Source organism: Dromiciops gliroides, chromosome 5, assembly GCF_019393635.1.
Source record: "Dromiciops gliroides isolate mDroGli1 chromosome 5, mDroGli1.pri, whole genome shotgun sequence".
In the NCBI taxonomy this organism is placed as follows: domain Eukaryota; kingdom Metazoa; phylum Chordata; class Mammalia; order Microbiotheria; family Microbiotheriidae; genus Dromiciops; species Dromiciops gliroides.
In genome coordinates this window covers 302,737,236-302,756,586 of record NC_057865.1, presented here as the reverse complement: position 1 = coordinate 302,756,586, position 19,351 = coordinate 302,737,236, and the positions used below count along the sequence as shown (strand labels likewise).

Below are 19,351 nucleotides of genomic sequence, written 5' to 3'. Positions count from 1 at the left end.
GCACTCCAGTATCTCTGCCAAGAAATCCCCAGATGGGGTCATGACTGAAATAACTGAATAAGAACAACAAAGTCACAGGTTAAAGTTAAAGGGAACAATTTATTTGAAAATTGACTCTCAATTAATCACAGAATTGCTCCCTGTCTCCCTGGGCCGGCTAGGCCAGGCCTATGGCCCCTTCCCCTTTCCTTTTTTTTTTTGTTTTTTTTTTGGTGAGGCAATTGGGGTTAAGTGACTTGCCCAGGGTCACACAGCTAGTAAGTGTTAAGTGTCTGAGGCTGGATTTGAACTCAGGTACTCCTGACTCCAGGGCCGGTGCTCTATCCACTGCGCCATCTAGCTGCCCCCCCCTTCCCCTTTCTAACCAAGCCCAGGGCCTGGGACCAGGGGCTCCTCCCCACAGAGCCTGGTCTCAATCAGGCTCAAGGTTGAATGGAGAGCCCTCCTCTTCCTGTGATCTCAAAGAGCCCTGATCAGTTCCCTCGTCCAGAGTACCCAGGTAGAGCACATGTGTGCCTATGCTCCACCACAATTAGCTGCTTCCCTCCTCTGTTCTATCCCTCTCCTTGGAGACTTGAGCCCTCTTGTCCTCCACAGGGAGCTCATCCTGGGTGCTGTCCATCTCCAGGTGCTGAGCAGAGTCAGCGGGAGACCTGAGGGCGAGTGGGGCACCTCGGCAGGAGCTGGACTTTCCTTCTTTGCCATCTGTTTGATCGAGGAGCCCCTTCACCTGGCTGGAGAAACCCAGAGACACCTGTTTTCTTCAGTCCCACACAGGCAACTCACTACCTCCTCCTCAGCCCCTGGCTGGGCTGCTTTCTGCTCTCTCCAGAGGGGGAGGGGGTGGTCACTTCTGCCCCTCCCTACCTGACCCCAGAACTTTCCCTCCTCTTCCCCCGACAAGTTTTGGGTTTTCCCCACCTAGGGCACTGATTAAAGAGAGTCATCTCAACAGTGTAGGGCACACCCAGCCACCCAAAGGCCTGACCCCACTTCCCTTTTAGGTATGTCCTCAAATCAGAGACTAGAAGCTCACTTGAGAGTGGGCTGAAGATAATAGAGATGCAAGAGGAAACCTGGAGCCAGGTCACTGAGTGGGAGCTGGGTGTTTTCACCCCTGCCCCCAGCAATGGCCTAGCTGTGAAACAGAGCTGGTGGGCAGGAGAAATGGTAAGGAGCCTGGCAGGGAGGTCAGCAGATGCCACCCACCTCTCCTGAACTCGGCTCTCCCCAGTTGTCCCCCTGCCTTTCTGACTCCATATCGTACCCCCTAACTGTGGCTGCTGTGTTCATTCTTTCCTGGTGGCCTCATCAGTGTCCATTCTAGGCAGGTGACTCACAGCTCAGTTTCTGAGCTCCAGCCTCACATCACCAACACCTAGGGGATACTTCTCATCGATATCTCATTGACAAACAAGATGTCACCCACTTTCATTGGGACATGACTGGTGACCGAGAACTTTTCTCCAGGCAACCCCAAGAGAGAGGTGCTCCAAGGGTCCTTGGATCATAGACACAGGGGCAGGAAGCACCCCGATGAGATGTCTTTTCTGCCTCCTTTGATTTTCAGTCTGTGCTGAGCTGGGCTGAACTGTATTACACACACACACACACACACACACACACACACACACACTCACACTCACACTCACACTCACACTTTCCTAATATTGTTTTACTCCTAGGGTTTGGTCCAATCAGGCTTGTCCATTTGGTGACCACAGGGGATGGGGAAGCAACCATTGAAGGATTTCTCTTTTCCTGCCATTTGAACCTTCTCTCCTGGAGAGATTCTCATGGGTTTAAGAGGGGGGAAAGGAAGAGGTTTGAAACAAAGGGTTTTCCCCAAACCCAAAGGTTTTGGATCTTGTCCAATAACTATCAGTCAGTCTATTGTCAAACATTTATGAAGTGCTTACTATGTGTTAAATGCTGGGGATTCAAAAAGAAGCCAAAGACAGCCCCAGCTTTCAAGGGGCTCACGATCTGATGGAGGAGACAACAGCAAATAAATATGTAGAAACAAGCTATGGCCGGAATAAATAGGAAATAATTAAAAAGTGGGGCTAGAATGAAGAGGGGTTGGAAAAGGCTTCCTGTAGACAATGGGATTTTAGTGGAGACTTGAAGGGTGGTCAGTAGAAAAGGAGGGGGAGCATTCCAGGCATAAGGGCCAGCCAGGAAAAATCTCCAGAGCCCAGAGATGGAGGGTCTTGTTTGTAGAACTGGCAGGAGACCAGTGTCCCTGGATGGAAAAGCAGGAAGTGGGAGTGAGGTGTAAGAAGGCTAGAAAGGTAGTTGGAGCTGGTTAGGAAGGGCTTCGAATGCCAAACAGAAGATTTCGTATTTGAGCTGAGTTAATAGGGAGCCACTGGAGTTTGTTGAGTAGGGGGTGACCTGAACTTAGGAAGACAGGAGGCAGCTCTACCCCTACCCCCCCCCACCGTTGTGAGAATCTGGGCCTGCACTTGGGTGGGAACAGTGTCAGAGGAGAGAAGGGGGCACTTTGGAGCAATATTGCAGAGGTGAGATGGACATGGAGGGGCGGGGGATAGTGAATCCAGGTTGATTTCTAGCTTGTGAAGCAGGGGTAACTGCCTAGTACTCAATGTCAGTAAACACTGTCAGTCAATGAGCATTTATTAAGTACCTCTGGGATGTCAGGAATACAGAGCTTCAGCCCAGCAGGAGCTCCCAGTCTAATGAGGGAAGGGGAGGGAAGAGACCCCAAGCAGACTCCAGGCAAGACTCTTTTTATTGCCCTTTGCAGAGGCTGCATTTTTTGCAAACTGAAGGTCTGTGTCTATCAGTGCCCTTTCCCCAACAGCGTGTGCTCACATTGTGCCTTTGTTCCAGTTTGGTAATTCTCTCAGTATTTCAAACTTTGTTGTGATTATGCTGTCACGGTGTCAGCAGCCTTTGATGTTACTGTTGATATTGTTTGGAGGCCCCACAAACTGTGCCCATAGCAGGCATCAAACTTAATGGATAAATGCTGTGTGTGTTCTGATTGCTCCACCAACCTGCTCTTCCTGCCTCAGGCCTCTCTATTTATTCCCAGAGACACAGTGATATTGCACTTAGGCCAATTAAGGATCCCTGTGAGGGTTCAAGTGAATGGAAGAGTCGATTGATTCAGCAAAGTTATTGTTGCCTTATTTTAAGAAAGTGTCAGCAGCCATCAACATGGAAGAGGATCCTCCACTGGTAAAAGGATTGTCTTGCTAAAGCTCATTTAATGGTTAACATTTTTTAAAGAAATAAAGTATGTTTAAATTAAGGCATGTACATTTTTTAGATAACTATTGCACATTTAGCAAAGAGCAGCTAGAAGGTGGCTTAGTGGATGGAGTGCCAGCCTAGAGTGAGGAAGACTCATTTGAGTTCAAATCCGACCTTAGACACTTACTAGCACTTCCCACAGTTTCCCTCAGTTTCCTCATCTCTTAAATGATCTGGAGAAGGAAAAGGCAAACCACTCCTGTATCTGCCAAGAATACCTGAAATGGGATCACAAAGAGTTGGACATGACTGAACAACAATAGGAGGTCCGAAGCATCATCCTGTCAAAAACGGAACCTCATTTGCAGGACACAGTTAATAGCAGAAAAGCCCCAAAGGGAGTCCTATCATTATCATTCAATCTTTTTTTGGGGGGGAGGGGGAGGCAATTGGGGTTAAGTGACTTGCCCAGGGTCACACAGCTACTAAGTGTCAAGTGTCTGAGGCTGGATTTGAACTCAGATCCTCCTGAATCCAGGGCCAGTGCTTTATCCACTGTACCACCTAGCTACCCCTGGAGGCCTATCATTATAATTATTGCTTCAAACACTAGAAAGTTTACAATGAGCACAATCCAACCCTTGGTCCTAAAGACCATTTTTACCAACAATCACTGGCTTACACAAGTCACATGTTGTTATTTTTAAAAACTGAACATTTTAAAATTTATGGAATAAAACAAGCACTTCCATAACATGGTATAATAAAAAAGATAATTGAACATGAAACTACAAATTACATGCAACTTGCCATTCCTTCTAAATAGATAATAGATACATTTCTCTTTTTTGCTTCCTTCCACCCACCCTGCCCTAGAAGTAACTACCATTACACACAAACAGTTGTGCGTGTAAAGTTATTCTATACCTACTTCTATTGATCAATTCTTTCCCAGGATGCAGATAGCTTCTTTCTTCATATGTCCTTTATTTATTTGTTTGTTTATTTATTTGTGGGGCAATGAGGGTTAAATGACTTGCCCAGTGTCACACAGCTAGTAAATGTCAAATGTCTGAGGCTGTATTTGAACTCAGGTCCTCCTGAATACAAGGCCGGTGCTTTATCCACTGCGCCACCTAGATGCCCCCTTATATGTCCTTTATTTTTAATTTCGATATTTATAAAAGTCAACATGACTTAGTCGGTCAAAGTCATTTCCCCAAGAATTTCGGGTGGAAGACAGTGGTAATTACGCACGAAACACCAGGCTCTTTAATCGATCCCAAATCCAGCAGTCCTGCCCCGAGTCAGAATCTAAGAAAATAGATTGCGAAAGACAGTCAGGACAGCTAGGTGGTGCAGCACCGGCCCTGGCGTCAGGAGGACTTGAGTTCAAATTCGACCTCAGACATTTGACACTTACCAGCTGTGTGACCTTGGGCAAGTCACTTAACCCTCATTCCCCCCAAAAAAAGAAAAGAAAAAGAAAAGGAAAGGAAAGGAAGGAAGGAAGGAAGGAAGGAAGGAAGGAAGGAAGGAAGGAAGGAAGGAAGGAAGGAAGGAAGGAAGGAAGGAAGGAAGGAAGGAAGGAAGGAAGGAAGGAAGGAAGGAAGGAAGGAAGGAAGGAAGGAAGGAAGGAAGGAAGGAAGGAAGGAAGGAAGGAAGGAAGGAAGGAAGGAAGACAGTCATTCCCCGATGAAGGCAGGGTGTTGCAGGTGGAGAGGGAACCTGGCCTGGGGTCACAATTATGCCTTCGAATCCTGAGACCTCTCCTACAGTGGAGGAAATCTGACCCTGTGGTAGGCTTGTGCGACGGTGGGTGGCTTTTGGTCAGCGCTAAATCCATCCGGGGTTTGGCCTCTCTTCCCCTTTGTAGTTAAAGGGTCTCACCTCTATCTGGAAGCCTAAACGAAATGGGTTTCCCTTTCTTCTTCCCTAGATCAAAGCATCTTAAGCTGTAACTAAAAGTGGGGGATGCCGAAAAATTTGGCAACGATAAAAGGTCATGTAATGTATACCTATTTTATATACCTGTATACCTGGGATCGTGAAAAAATTTCTTGGGCAAAAAAGGGTCGCGAGTGGGAAAAGTTTAAGAAGCTCTGTTCTAGGTGACCTATTACTGAGAGGGAAAACAAATGTCCGTGTTTCCGTGACCCCTTAAAGCAATTCCTCGGCCTTGCTTCTCTAGGGAAGGCTGGGGATGGGGGCGGGGGTGGTGGTGGGAGTAGAGGAATATTTCTGCGTAGAGATAGGGGGTAGTTGTTTTTGTTTCTGTGTTGTTGTTGCTGTTGCTGCTGCTGCTGCTGCAATTTTGCTCCAGGACTCCTTGGCGAGTTTCTTCCTTTCATAGATTCCAGGGGGTATGGGAGTAGAGGCAGCTCTCCAGGGGACCCAGGGGCATAGCTCCAGCTGAATGTCCTGGATTTCCTAGTGACAGCTTAGCTAGGCTGTAGCCGAACAGATAAGTGGGGGATGTGCTGTCGGACACTTTACGTCACCCGGGGCAAGCAGCTTGTCCTTGAATGGGGATCCAGATGTAACCTAAAAGCCTAACACTTTGTGCAGGGGCACAGGGGAGAGGAGGGATGGCAGCCCAGGCTCCGGGGGTCAGTGATTGACCGTGGCATCCTTCGGTCATGCAGGGAGTGCCACCTTGGAGGCCCTCTGGCACTGGGAGCTCCTCCAAATGCCGGTAGCACAGTTGGTGGGCGACGCCTCCGCGGTCTTGGCCACCCCTGGGCCATTCTGTCAATCGTTAGAAACCCTGACCCCAGACCCGGAGCTCAGGATGCGCTGCAGGCGGGGACCCTAACCCAGTTTCTGCAGAGCTGAAGCTCGCCCAATAGGGGCGGGCCCTCGGCGTCCACCAGCCAATCAGCGTGCTGCCGGGTGATCAGTTTCAGTGCGGCGACTTTCCCCTCCCATCCCCTAGGCTCCCAGGACTCTGGTAGTGATGAAGGGTTCTAGAGCCGGCTGGGCTCGGCAGTCTAGGCTCCGGAGGACACAGGTTTGGATCCCAGGGGGATGGGGTCAGGAAGGGGCTGCGACCGGGGGGAGGGATCCCTTTGACCCGAGGGCCTCCGCCCCATTGGCACCTCTGTTTGGGCCCCCGGACCTTCCACCAGGGTAAGTAGTGGGTGTTGCGTATTACTACAGACAAGGAAACTGAGGTTCGCCGAGAAGAAGGAATTTAGAGCTGGGCCTCAGAGGCTTCCCAGTCTGACCCCCTTCCTTTGACAGCGAAGGAAACTGAGGCTCTCCGAGGTGAAGGGACGCGGCCCATGGTCAGAATCACTATTTGAACCCAGGGCCGCCCTCACGCAGACCCTCCTGGGGACCTCCCAACCCAGGATCATCCCCTGAGCCCGCAGAAAAACTGAGACTCGAACAGGAGCCTGGGTTTCTGTGGCCGCAACGATCAAGGGAGGATGTGTGAGGAAGGGGACCTCAGTTTCCCTTTTCGTTAAAGGGCGTGAACGCGTGCGCACGGGTTAAGCCTTTCCCTCACCCCTCCAGTCTCCGCTACCCAGAATTCCTCGGGGCGGGGGAGAGGGAGGGGGAAGGAGGAATGATCTCGGCCTCGAGTCGGGGTGGGTGTGGACCCCAGGCATCCAGCTCGATACGGAGTGAGAGGCTTGATCTTCGCTTGGCGCTCTCGGAGGAGGGGGTCGGGAAAGGCGGAGAGAGCCCGGGGGAAAAGGGAGGGTCCCGGGACCAGGGACTTCAGAATGTACCTCCTTAGGGGTTGGGAGACGGAGGATCCAGACCTGGGCGGGGTTGGGGTGGGGGACCCTTGGGAATATATCCGTATGGGGGTTGGCGGGGAGTAGAGTGACCAAGTGCATGGGAGAGGGTCCTGGGGGGAGAGGCATGGTTTGCTGGAAGCAGCCCTGAGGGTACTGGGGGTAGCGGGGCAGGGCCTGGGCCTCTTACCTTGCTTCTCTTTCTCCAGTCCACCCTCCTCCCCCAACCCATCGGAGGAGAGATGGTCACTCGACAGACCAGAACCTGGGCGTCATCCGGCCAGGTGAGGGGGACATTTCCCTTTGGCCTCAGGAGTGGAGCAGGAGCCCTAGGTTTTGGGAAAGGGAAGGAAAAAAAAACATTTATTAGGCGCCTACTAAGCGCCAGACACTGTGCGAAGTGATTTACAAATGTTAACTCTTGCTCCCTGCAACCCTGTGCAATCCAGAGGTAGGTGCTATAATGGCTTTTCTTTTACAAATGAGACTGCGGTAAAGTGACCTGCCCAGGGTCACATAGCTAGTAAGTGTCTGAGATTGGATTTGAACTCAGGTCTTTCTGACTCCAGGCTCAGGACTCTATCCACTGTACATTCCCCGAAAACTCCACCCCTTAGGAGAGGGAGAAGTGTGGATTTAACCCTAGGTTTCGTAGGTAGTAGGGCTAAGTGAGGCAGAAGCTGCAGGTGGTATAGACAGGCCGGGTGTTCAGCGCAGCTCTCGTTTGTGGGTTTCATCTCTGTGCAGAATTGGTGTGGCTGAGGTGCTGGGAACACAAGCTGTGATTCAGGACTTTTAGAAGTGTGGAGAGGCCTGGGGGGAGGGGCAAGCAGAGGCAACCTGGGTCTCATTTCTTCCTTATTCTCTGCTTACATTAAACCTGAGCATTGTGACGAAGGAAGGGAGAGAGGGTAGATCACTCCCATGTGCCCTCTTCTCTGTGGCTCCTATGAACCCCCTTTGAGTCTGTTCTTTAAAATTGTGTTTTAAAATTCGACCTTAAAATACCTCCAGAAGAGCATTTCCACCCACACAGCAGAACTGGGAAGAGGATCCTATTTGAAACAAAATTTCCATTTGATTTACTTGCTCTCTTTAAAAAGATTTTTTTCAACATTTTTAAAGTTTTGAGGTCCAAATTCTATCCCTCCCTCCCTTCCTCCCCTGCCCCCTCCCTGAGGGGGTAAGCAATCATATATAGGTTATACATATATAATTATGTAAAACATTGCCATATTAGTTATTTTCTACAAGAAGACTCAAATAAAAGAAAATGAAAAATAGCTTGTGTCAGTCTGGGTTCAATCGATATCAGTTCTTTCTCTGGAGGGGGACAGTCGGCTTCATCAGAAGGCTTTGAGATTGTCTTGGATCGTTGTATTGCTGAGAATAGCTAAGTTATTCACACTTCTGCATCAAACAGTATTGCTGGAACTCTGGGATGTGCCTTTTTTTTTTTTGTGAGGTAATTGGGATTAAGTGACTTGCCCAGGGACACACAGCTAGTAAGTGTCAAGTGTCAGAGGTCACATTTGAACTCAGGTCCTCCTGAATCCAGGGCTGGTGCTTTATCCACTGCGCCCCCTAGCTGCCCCTGGGATGTGTCTTTTTAGGGATGAATCTGTTCAGAGCAGGAGTTGATATCCAGGAGGAGGCAGTGTGGTGCAGTGGGCACAGCCCCAGACTTGGAGTCAGGGAGATGTGGGTTCAAGGCCCACCCCTGGCCAGTCACATCCTCTCAATGGGCCTCAGTTTCCTCATTTGTAAAAGGAGGGGGTTGGACTTCATGGCTTCTGATAACTTCAGAGCTGCCACCCTCTGCCCAGTCATCTGATCACAAAATTTTCTGTAATTGCCATAATGGGTAGAATTTCCATTTCACTCCTGGGATGTGAATTTCAGTTGCTATGTGTTTGGGGGGAAGGTTGGAGAATAGCGTGTGATGTTCTTAGGGCTCACTATGGGCCCTCTTGTCAGAGCAAGCAGGAGCAGTGATGAAACGAGTCCCCATTGTCTGCCTGAGACATTGAGGAATAGGATCTCGCCTCATTACTATGGAGCACTCTGGGGTGAGTACTCCGCTGAGGAGTGCTACCTGTGACTCCCCCTCCCCACCAGGGCTGATCCCTCCCTGAGCAGGATGTGTTTGGGGTTCCAGGAAGCTGTGACCTTCAGGGATGTGGCCGTGGTCTTCACCTGGGAGGAGTGGGGGCACCTGCACCCTGAGCAGCAAGACCTGTATAGAGAGGTGATGTTGGAGACCTATGAGATCCTCGTGTCCCTGGGTAAGGAGCGCTCAGGACAACCCTGGGGGGTCTTCTTATGTTCTCACCTGCTGCCAGTTACGGGGGGTGGGAGTCAAGGGATGGAGGGGGATTGGCCACAGAGGCTCCCAGACCTTGGGGAAAGGGCTTTCTTTGCTTTGTTCAGTGGGAGGGCAGGCTCCCCATTCCCTCACAGGGGACTGACCAGCTGACAGAAGACATCTTGTCTCTGAACAGGACTTTTGGGATGCAAACCCACTGTGATCTCCCGGCTGGAGAGGGGAGAAGCACCTTGGAGGCCAGAAAGAAGAGACTACCAAAGCCGCTGTCTAGGTGAGTGAGAAGAGATGCTTTGGCCCCTGGCCTGCCACTTCCTCTTTCCTTCTAGCCAAATTCCTTGCCCCTGTTCCCTCCCCCCTCCCCCCCCCACCCGTGGGCATTGTCTTATATAGACTTAGAAAGAGAACCCAATCCCTGAAGCCTCTTGGCTTGACTCTGCCTCTTTCCATATATCCCACTCTAAGGGAAGGCAGGGTGGCTAATAGTGCTCAACTTGGAATCAGGTGAGACCTGAGTTCTGATTCAGCCTGACCATATGAGGTTAATCTCTCTCATACTTTTTGTCTTTATTTATAAAAGTGAATGGATTGGGGCAGCTAGGTGGCACAGTGGATAGAGCACCGGCCAGGAGTACCTGAGTTCAAATCCAGCCTCAGACACTTAACACTAGCTGTGTGACCCTGGGCAAGTCACTTAACCCCAATTGCCTCACACACACAAAAAAGTGAATGGATTACATACATTCATTTATGTAGAGAATGTAAAGCATTTATTGAGTGCTTATTTATGCCCAGAACTGTGGATACAAATACTTTTTTAAAAAACTCTTTTTTTTGTGAGGCAATTGGGGTTAAGTGACTTGCCCAGGGTCACACAGCTAGTGTTAAGTGTCTGAGGCCGAATTTGAACTCAGGACCTCTTGACTCCAGGGCCGGCGCTTTATCCACTGTGTTACCTAACTGCCCCTGTGGATACAAATACAAGCCAAATAGACCATGCTTGCCCTCAGGGAGCTTACATTCACCGAGGTCAGTAAAGCTAGTGGAACAAAATGACTAACACAGAAATGCTTTTCATGATTGCACAGGACAGGGAAGTAGGGAGAGAATTTGGAACATAAAAAACTTTTTAAAAAAATGTTAAAATTGTTTTTATATGTAATTGGGGAAAAGCAAAAATATTAAAAATGAAAAAAAAATCTAATGGGAGAAGGGAAAGGTGAAAGTTCGGGTCATATCTGTGGTGGCAATGGTTTGAAAATGCCTGGGAAGTGACACGAAAAGCTCGGCAGTCAGGAGATGTATGGTTGTGTTCGTTTTGAGCCTGCCTGTGTTTGGGGAGTGAAACTCCCAGATATTTTATGCATTCTGTAATTATTTGGAAAGGAGTTCCTTTTTTTCTGTCTCTTCCTGCTATGTTTTGTTGACCTAGGATGGTGAATGGCTGATGAACATTGTGGGCAGTCTTTTCTATCCCGCTACTTTAGTAGCGTTACTGTTTCAGCTAGTTTCTTAGTTGTTAATTGTTTAATTGTTTAATTGAAGATTCTTTTTTTATTGTTTTTGGTGGGGCAGTGAGGGTTAAGTGATTTGCCCAGGGTCACACAGCTATTACCTGTCAAGTGTCTGAGGCCGTATTTGAATTCAGGTCCTTCTGAATGTGGATAACGCTGGTGCTTTATCCACTGCATCACCTAGCTGCCACGAATTGAAGATTCTTTAAGCCAGTGGTGTCAAACTCAAATAGAAACAGGGGCTAAACAAAAGATCTCTGTAGGTGGTAATATTGAGTTAGAAAACTACATGTTAACATTATCTTTGTCATGTTGTATATATTAATTAATTAATTAATTTTGTTAAGTATTTCCCAATTAGAGTTTAATCTACCTTGGGATGAATGGAAAGGTGTTGTGGTTGGGGTGTGGTTCCTTTGCCTCCTTCACTGATTCATAGTTTAGCTATCAGGGTGATGTTAATTTCATGGACGTTTGCTCAACTCTTATGTTTCTATTTTCACAAAGAATTTATTTAATATTAGAATGAATTGTTTTTTGAAATTTTGATGGAATGCACTTACTTTTATCACATCCACCTTGTTCTGGGGGTTTTCTTGGGGAATTTTTATGGCTTATTCAAACTCCTATTCTCAGATAAGGTTTTTTAATTTTTTATTTCATATTTTGTTAATCTGTGTATTATCGATTTTTAAAAAAAATTAATTCTTTTCATTTATCATTTTTGCTGGCATATAATGGACTACCTAGTTTCAGATTTCCTTTATTTCCTCTTCACTGGTTGTGAGTTCTTTTTCACTTTTGATTGGTAGTTTACCTTTACTCTTTAAAAAAATATCACATTATACTTGCTGTCTTGGGGAGGGGGGAGAGAGAGGAGAGTGAGGGAGAAAACAATTGAAACTAGAACTCTTATGAAAACAAATGTTGCAAACTATCTCTACATGTAACTGGAAAATAATAAAATACTTTTATGGAAAAGTCGCATTAGAAAATAGATTATTTTATTAATTTGTCAAGTCCAGTTTTATTTATCACCTTAGTGGATTTTTTGCTTTCAATTTTACTTATTTCTTTGATTTTCAGAATTTGTATTTTTGTGTTTAGTTGCAATTTTTTTGGCTTGTTGCTTTTATTTTTTGCTCAATTCATTGATCTGTTCTTTCTCTCTATCCTTTTTTTTTTTACCCAAAGTGACTAAAGAAATAATTTCCCCCAAGCACTGCTTTAGTCATATTTTTCCCAAATTTTTGGCACATCATCTCATTATTGTCATTTTCTTTGATGACATTACCTATTATTTCTGTGATTTGTTTTTTGACCCACCAATTTTTTTTTCCCCCAGGGCAATGAAGGTTAAGTGACTTACCAGGGTCACACAGCTAGAATATGTCAAGTGTCTGAGTCCAGATTTGAACTCAGGTCCTCCTGAATCCAGGGCCAGTGCTCTATCCACTGCACCACCTAGCTGGCCTGACCCATCAATTCTTTAGAATTAAATTATTTACTATCTAAATTTGAATCCTTTCATCAAAAGCGTTTTGATGATTTTAATTTTTATTTGCCGTCATCATCAGTAAAAGAGGTTTTGTATTTCAAGGTTTCTGCTTGGCTTGACTCTTTTCCCCAGAAATGCTTGAATGTCCATTTTTCTCCCTGTCTATGGGTTAAGTGATTCTTGATTGTAAGATTGTCTTTTTTCTTTTGGAGTATCATCTTTCAAAACTTTCTCTCTCTGTGCTAATTGTAGCATAATCTTTTGTGGGTCCAGTTGTGGTTCCTTAGTCCTTGAACATTTTCTTTCTGGTTGCTTACAGTCTATTTTCTTTGTTTGTTTGTTTGTTTGGTGAGGCAATTGGGGTTAAGTGACTTGCCCACGGTCACATAGCTAGTGTTAAGTGTCTCAGGCCGGATTTGAACTCAGGTCCTCCAGACTCCAGGGCCAGTGCTCTATCCACTGCGCTACCTAGCTCCCCCAGTCTATTTTCTTTGACCTGGAAGCTCTGGATTTTGGCTGTGGCTTTTCTTGGTGTTTGGAGGCTTCTTTGAGGAGGTAATTTTTGGCTTCTCTTGTTGCTTTGTCCTCAAGTTCTGATAGATTTGGATTGATTTCTTGAAATACAGTGTCCATGGTTTTTGTTTGGTCATGATTTTCAGGAAGTTCCAGTGATTCTTATAGCAGCTATCTTCAGTCTATTTTCTGTGTCAGGTTTTTTTTTCTACTAGTTATCTTAGTGTTTTCTTTTTTTCAGTCTTTTAAATTGTTCTATTTTATTCTGTTTTATCATTTCATAATGTTTATAATATATTTTATAATTTTTGTTTAATGTGCCATGAAGGGCAAACACAAGTTCTGGCAGCTCCGTTTGGTTTTTCGGTCTTTGCTTTGTCAAATTACTCTTTTTGTCCATGTTTGCCTGTTGGGCTCCTTTTAAGGCATGACACTTCTCCATTTTGTTTTGGTATTTTCTTTGGTCTCCTCCTCTTCCCCCTTTCGAGGCCACTCTTCCCATGTTTGCTAGATTCAGTTCTGTTTACTGGAACTTGTCCTGGCCTCCCTGTTCAGAGCCTCCCCTTCCCTCCTCAGGCTTCCATCCAATTTTGGGGTGTAGTTCTAGACTGGATAGAAGAGCTTATTTTTGTTTCTATCCATTTTTCTTTGTTCTTTCTGGGTACTTTTTCAGATATTTGCTGGGTTTGTGTCTGTGCATGTGAGTGTGTAAGAGCTTCTGCCTTTTATATTGCCATCTCAACTGGAAGAATGACATGAATTGTATTGCTTCTGTGTGATAGTGTTTTGGGACCTATCCATTATATTGTCTTTAGATTCCCTCTTGCCAGTATTCTATCTTGGATGAATAATAGTCATCCATCTTTTTGGGGGGAGGAAATCGGAATTGGAATTGTGACTTGCTCAAGGGCATACAACTAGTAAGTGTCTATGGCCAGATTTGAATTTAGGTCCTCCTGACTCCAGAGCCAGTGCACTATCCACTGTGCCACCTAGCTGCCCCTGATAGTCGGAATTCTTAATAGAGGAGATGGACTCTAGCACCTGGATGTAAAGCATTTACCTTTAGTAAGTAATGGAAACCAGTTAGCATTGACCTTGTTTTTTTTCTCCTTTCAGACTCCTGTAGTCAGAAGGAGAAGTGTCTAACTGAAGAGCTTTCTCCAGAAGAGAGCATTTCTGTAACAGAATTATCCACGCAAGGTCTTGCAAAGGATAGCATCGGGGACTCCAGATTTGGGGAAGCTTGGGAATATCCTGTTAGGTTAAAGAGACAGAACGAGAACAAGAAGCAACAATCCAGGCAGCTACCCATCACCAGTGAAAAAACTGGTAATCTTTTAAGTAAATATAATACATTGGAGCAAAGCTGCAATGTGGAATCACCCTTTAATTCATTTCCAGTGATTTGTTCAGGAAGAAGTTTCCAGAAACATGCTACATATGGACGGAGTTTCAAATTATTTTCTGACCGAATTCAGTTGAATAGAATCTCTTCAGGGAAGAAGGTGCATAAGTATGATAAGTACAGTGATTCCTCCAGTTATTGTCCAGACCCTATTCAACATCAAAGAAAGCATGCAATTCCAAAGCTATCTGAATGTAATGACTGTGGGAAAATCCTTGGGAACAGCTCATCCCTAAGGAAACATCAGCTAATTCATACTGGAAACAAACCCTTTGAATGCAATGAGTGTGGGAGAGCATTCACTCAGAAGGGAAACCTCACTAAACATCAGCGAATTCATACTGGAGAGAAGCCCTTTGAATGTGATGAATGTGGAAAAGCTTTCATTCAGAGGGGAAGCCTTATTGAACACAAGAGAATCCACACTGGTGAGAAGCCCTTTACATGTAGTGAATGTGGGAAAAGCTTCAACCGGAAGACAAACCTTATGGGACATAACAGAATTCATACGGGAGAAAAGCCATATGGATGTAGTGATTGTGGGAAAACCTTTAACAATCGGTCAGCCCTCAGGACACACCAGAAAAGTCATACTTCAAAGAAAACCTTTGAGTGCAATGAATGTGGGATGTTCTTTAACCAAAGAGGGAACTTTACCATGCATCAGAGAATTCATTCTAAAGAGAAGTTCTTCGAATGTGTTGAATGTAAGAAAACCTTCAGCCAGAGAGAAAGACTTATTGAGCACAAAAGAATTCATACTGGAGAGAAACTGTACAAATGTAACGATTGTGGGAAAGTCTTTAGCAAATACATGTCCCTCAAGAGGCATCATCTAATTCATACTGGAAAGAAACCATTTGAGTGCAGTGTATGTGGGATAGCTTTCAATCAGAGAGGCAACCTCATTAAACATCAGAGAACCCATACTGGGGAAAAAGCCTTTGATTGTAATGAATGTGGGAAAGCCTTTAGCCAGAGGGTAACCCTTATTGAGCACATGAGAATTCATACTGGAGAGAAACCTTTCACTTGTAATGAATGTGGGAAAAGCTTCAACTGGAGGACAGTTCTCACTGAACATAAGAAGATTCATACTGGAGAGAAACCTTATGAATGTAATGAATGTGGGAAAAGCTTCAAGAGTACCTCAACCCTTAGATCCCATCAATTAATTCACACTGGAGAGAAACCCTTTGGGTGTTGTGTATGTGGAAAAGCCTTTAGCCAGAAGGGAAACCTTACTGTACACCAGAGAATTCATACTGGTGAGAAGCCATTTGAATGTAATGAATGTGGAAAAGGCTTTGACCGAGGAGCAGCCCTTATTGATCATAAAAGAAGTCACACTGGAGAAAAGCCATATGGATGTGATGATTGTGGGAAAGCCTTTGCTACAGGATCATCTCTCAGGTCACACCAGATAAGTCATGTTGGAAAAAAAACTCGTTGTTCTGACTGAGGGATGACATTAGTCACTATGGTAATCTTTCCACACATCAGAGAACTCCTGCCAGAGAGAAGCCAGAGAGAAGAATACATTGAATGTGAGAAATCCTACAAGCAGAAGGAAATCTTTACAGAATACTAGAAAATTCACACTGAAAAAAAATAATATAAATATAATTGTTGTAGAAAAGCCTTCATCACAAATTCCTAATGTAGGAGCCATCAACTAATTCATATTGGAAGAAAGCCGCCCCCCCCCCCCGCCTTTTTTTGCAGGGCAATGAGGATTAAGTTACTTGCCCAGGGTCACACAGCTAGTAAGTGTCAAGTGTTTGAGGTCGGATTTGAACTCAAGTCTTCCTGATTCCAGGACTGGTGCTTTAGCCACTGTGCCACCTAGCTGCCCCCCCCCCGAAAGCCCTTTTAGTGCAATGACTGTGAAAAGGCTTTCAGTAGCTGCTCATTCCTCATGAAGCATCTTAAGATTTACTTGGGAAATCAGCCTTTTGCATAAAAATCCTATGGGAAAGACTTTGACCTGAGGATAACTCTTATTGCACATCACCAGCTGCATCATGGAGTGAGATCCTTTTGGTTGCAATGGAAGTGGAGAGGCTTCACTATCCACCTCTCTATAGCAGAGAATTCAGAGTGAAAAGAAATCCTGTAATTGTGAGTGATTAAGGGAAGGATACTCTTCCTTTATCAGAAGGAAGTAGAGGATGCCAAGGAAAGGAAAAAAGGATCTGTAAGTCATTCATCACAGGTGAATCTCAGGTCATGATCTGGATGAAGGAGCTGGTATAACCCATGACCCCCGATTTTCTGTAACTCTTCATAACTTTGTATAATCAGGGTGACCCTGATTATGTTATCATAAATTGATGAACAAGTTTACTTAATAGTAAAATCTGTTATTTTTGGCAAAAAATATACTTGTTATCATTAACCAATGGATTCCATCATAATTAAAAGCTTAAAATAGAGCAGATTCCAGAACCTGAAGGAAAGCCGTATTGAACCCAAGTAGCCCATCCTTAGATTCCTCTCTATTCTGTTTTCCTGTGCCCTGCCTATTACACCACCCTACCTTTCCCCCCTCCTGTGATAAAGCTATGGTATTGCAAGACTAAAACCTATGTAGAAGCCCTTGTATTGCAACTGCTCAATCCCATGGCTGAGACACATTTGGTTTGAGAGTTAGGCAGAGAGGACCAGACTTAGGGAGTGTCTGCAGAATTTGAATGATCTCTTTCACATCAGCTTATGCTCATGGCTGGTGGGCCTGGATATGCCAGTTGATCCAAAGATACAATAAAAATCAAGGTAGCAGTGGGACTGCTCTCCAAAGGAAACTGAAATCATCAGGTCAACGTTTAATAAACATTTGTTGAATTGAAAAATTTGTGTTTGACTCTTTGTTCTATGCTGTACATATACTGTTCCTCTATCTCACCCCTTTCATCCTCTCAATTTCCAATTCTTAGCTACCACAAAAAGAACTGCTTTAAATATCTTTGTACAAATAGATCCTACTCCCTCCCCTTTTTAAAAAACTTCTTTTTGGGACACAGACCTAGCAGTGGTATTTCTGGATCAAATGGTACCTCAGAGCTGTTTAAATTTTCATTTCTTTAATCAAATGTGATTTAGAGCATTCTTTCATATGACTGTAAATATCTTTGATTTCTTTGTGTGAAAATTGCTTGTTCATATCCTTTGACCATTTATAATTGGAGAATTACTTGTATTCTTATAAATTGGACTTAATTCTCTATATATTTAAAAAATGAGGCCTTTATCAGAGATGCTTGCTATAAAATGCTTTCCCCAAGTTTTCTGCTTTCCTTCTGGTTTTGGTTGCATTCGTTTTGTGCAAAAAATTTTGAATTTTATGTAATCAAGATGATCTGTTTTACATTTAGTAATGGTCTCTATATCTTGTTTTGTCCTAAATTCTTACCTTATTCATAAATCTCATAAACTAGTCCATGCTCTCTTAATTTGCTATACTGTTTTTCAGTTTTCCAATCAGTTTTTTCCCCAAAGCTTAGATCTTTGAGTTTATCAAACACTAGGTTACTATGGTCATTTCCTATGATGTATTGTGTACCTAATCTATTTCACTGACCCATCATTCTATTTCTTAGCCAGTACCAGATTGTTTTGATAATTACTGATTTATAATACAATTTGAAGTCTGGTACAGGTAGGTCACCTTCCTTTGCATTTTTTTCATTGATTCCTTTGATATTCTTGACCTTTCATTCTTCCAGATGAATTTTGTTATTATTTTTTCTAGATCTATAAAATAATTTTTGGTAGTTTGATTGGTATGACACTAAATAAGTAGATTAATTCAGGTAGAATTATTATTTTTATTCTATTGGTTCAGCCTACCCATGAGCAATTAATACATTTCCAATTGTTTAGATATAACTTTATTTGTGTGAAAAATATAGGGGGCAGCTAGGTGGTATATTAGATAAAGCACCAGCCCTGGACTCAGGAGGACCTGAGTTCAAATCTGGCCTCAGACATTTGACACTTGTGGTCACATGTGTGACCCTGGGCAAGTCACTTAACCCTCATTGTCCTGCAAAACAAAAACAACAAAACAAAACAAAACATAATTGTGTTCATATAATTCCTGGGTTTGTCTTGGCAGGTAGACCCCCCAAGTATTTTATACTGTTTACAATTATTTTAAATGAAATTTCTCTATTTCTTGCTACTGGACTTTGTTGGCAATACATAGTAATGTTGATGATTTATGTGGGTTTTCTTTGTATGTTACAACTTTGATAAATTGTTAATTATTTCAACTAGTTTTTACTTGATTTTCTAAGTATCATATCACCTGCAAAGAATGATAGTTTTGTTTCCTCATTGCTTATTCTCATTTCTTCTATTTCTTTTTCTTCTTTTATTGCTATAGATTGTATTTTTAGAACAATATCGAATAATAGTAGTGATAATGAGCCTCCTTGCTTTGTCCCTGATTTTATTGGGGAAACTTCTAGCTTATCCCTATTACAGATAATGCTTGCTGATGATTTTAGATAAATATCACTCCATTTGTTTTTATGCTTGCTAGTGTAGGAATGGGTGCTATTTATTTGTCAAAAGCTTTTTCTGCATCTATTGATACTATCTATGATTTCTGTTGATTTTGTCATTGATATGGTCAATTATGCTGATAGTTTTCCTAATGTTGAACCAGTCCTGAATTCCTGGTATAAATCCCACCTGGCCACAGTGTATGATCCTAGTGATATATTGCTGTAATTTCCTTGCCAGTATTTTATTTTAAATTTTTGAATCAATGTTCATTAGGAAAATAGGCCTATAGTTTTCTTTTTCTATTTTTGCTCTTGCTGGTATAGGTGTTAGCATCATATTTTTGCCATAAAAAGAGTTTGCTAGGACTCCTTCTTTGCCTATTTTTCCAAATAGTTTATATAGTATTGGGATTGAAGGTTTTTTGATGTTTTGTACAATTTGCTTGTGAATCCATCTGGCCCTGGGGATATTTAATTCAGAAGTTCATTGATATCTTGTTTGATTTCTTTTTCTAAGATTAGATTGTTTAAGTATTCTATTTCTTCATCTGTTAATCTGAGCAATTTATATTTTTGTAAATATTTATATATTTGACTTATATTATCAGAATTTTGG

General features: G+C 43.8%; 1 protein-coding gene across 2 annotated transcripts; it reads left to right on the top strand.

Annotated features, from left to right (window-relative positions):
* The first annotated feature begins 6,110 nt into the window (after window positions 1-6,110).
* LOC122727618 (zinc finger protein 260-like) lies at window positions 6,111-17,170 on the top strand. 2 transcript variants are annotated; one of them, XM_043965244.1, is made up of 5 exons: window positions 6,111-6,232; window positions 7,178-7,252; window positions 9,127-9,253; window positions 9,470-9,565; window positions 13,936-17,170. In XM_043965244.1, exons 1-5 carry the CDS (start codon window positions 6,179-6,181, stop codon window positions 15,684-15,686), a joined length of 2,103 nt encoding a protein of 700 aa, XP_043821179.1. In that variant the 5' UTR covers window positions 6,111-6,178; the 3' UTR covers window positions 15,687-17,170. The 2 variants fall into 2 exon arrangements, with proteins under 2 accessions (XP_043821179.1, XP_043821178.1); XM_043965243.1 differs by lacking the exon at window positions 6,111-6,232 and adding an exon at window positions 6,247-6,851.
* The last annotated feature ends 2,181 nt before the right edge of the window (window positions 17,171-19,351 follow it).

Coding starts and splice junctions, on each gene's coding strand:
- LOC122727618 (XM_043965244.1), top strand. CDS start 6,179: ATGAAGGGTTCTAGAGCCGGCTGGGCTCGGCAGTCTAGGCTCCGGAGG. Junction 6,233..7,177: donor CTAGGCTCCGGAGGACACAG/GTTTGGATCCCA, acceptor CTCTTTCTCCAG/TCCACCCTCCTCCCCCAACC. Junction 7,253..9,126: donor CCTGGGCGTCATCCGGCCAG/GTGAGGGGGACA, acceptor TTGGGGTTCCAG/GAAGCTGTGACCTTCAGGGA.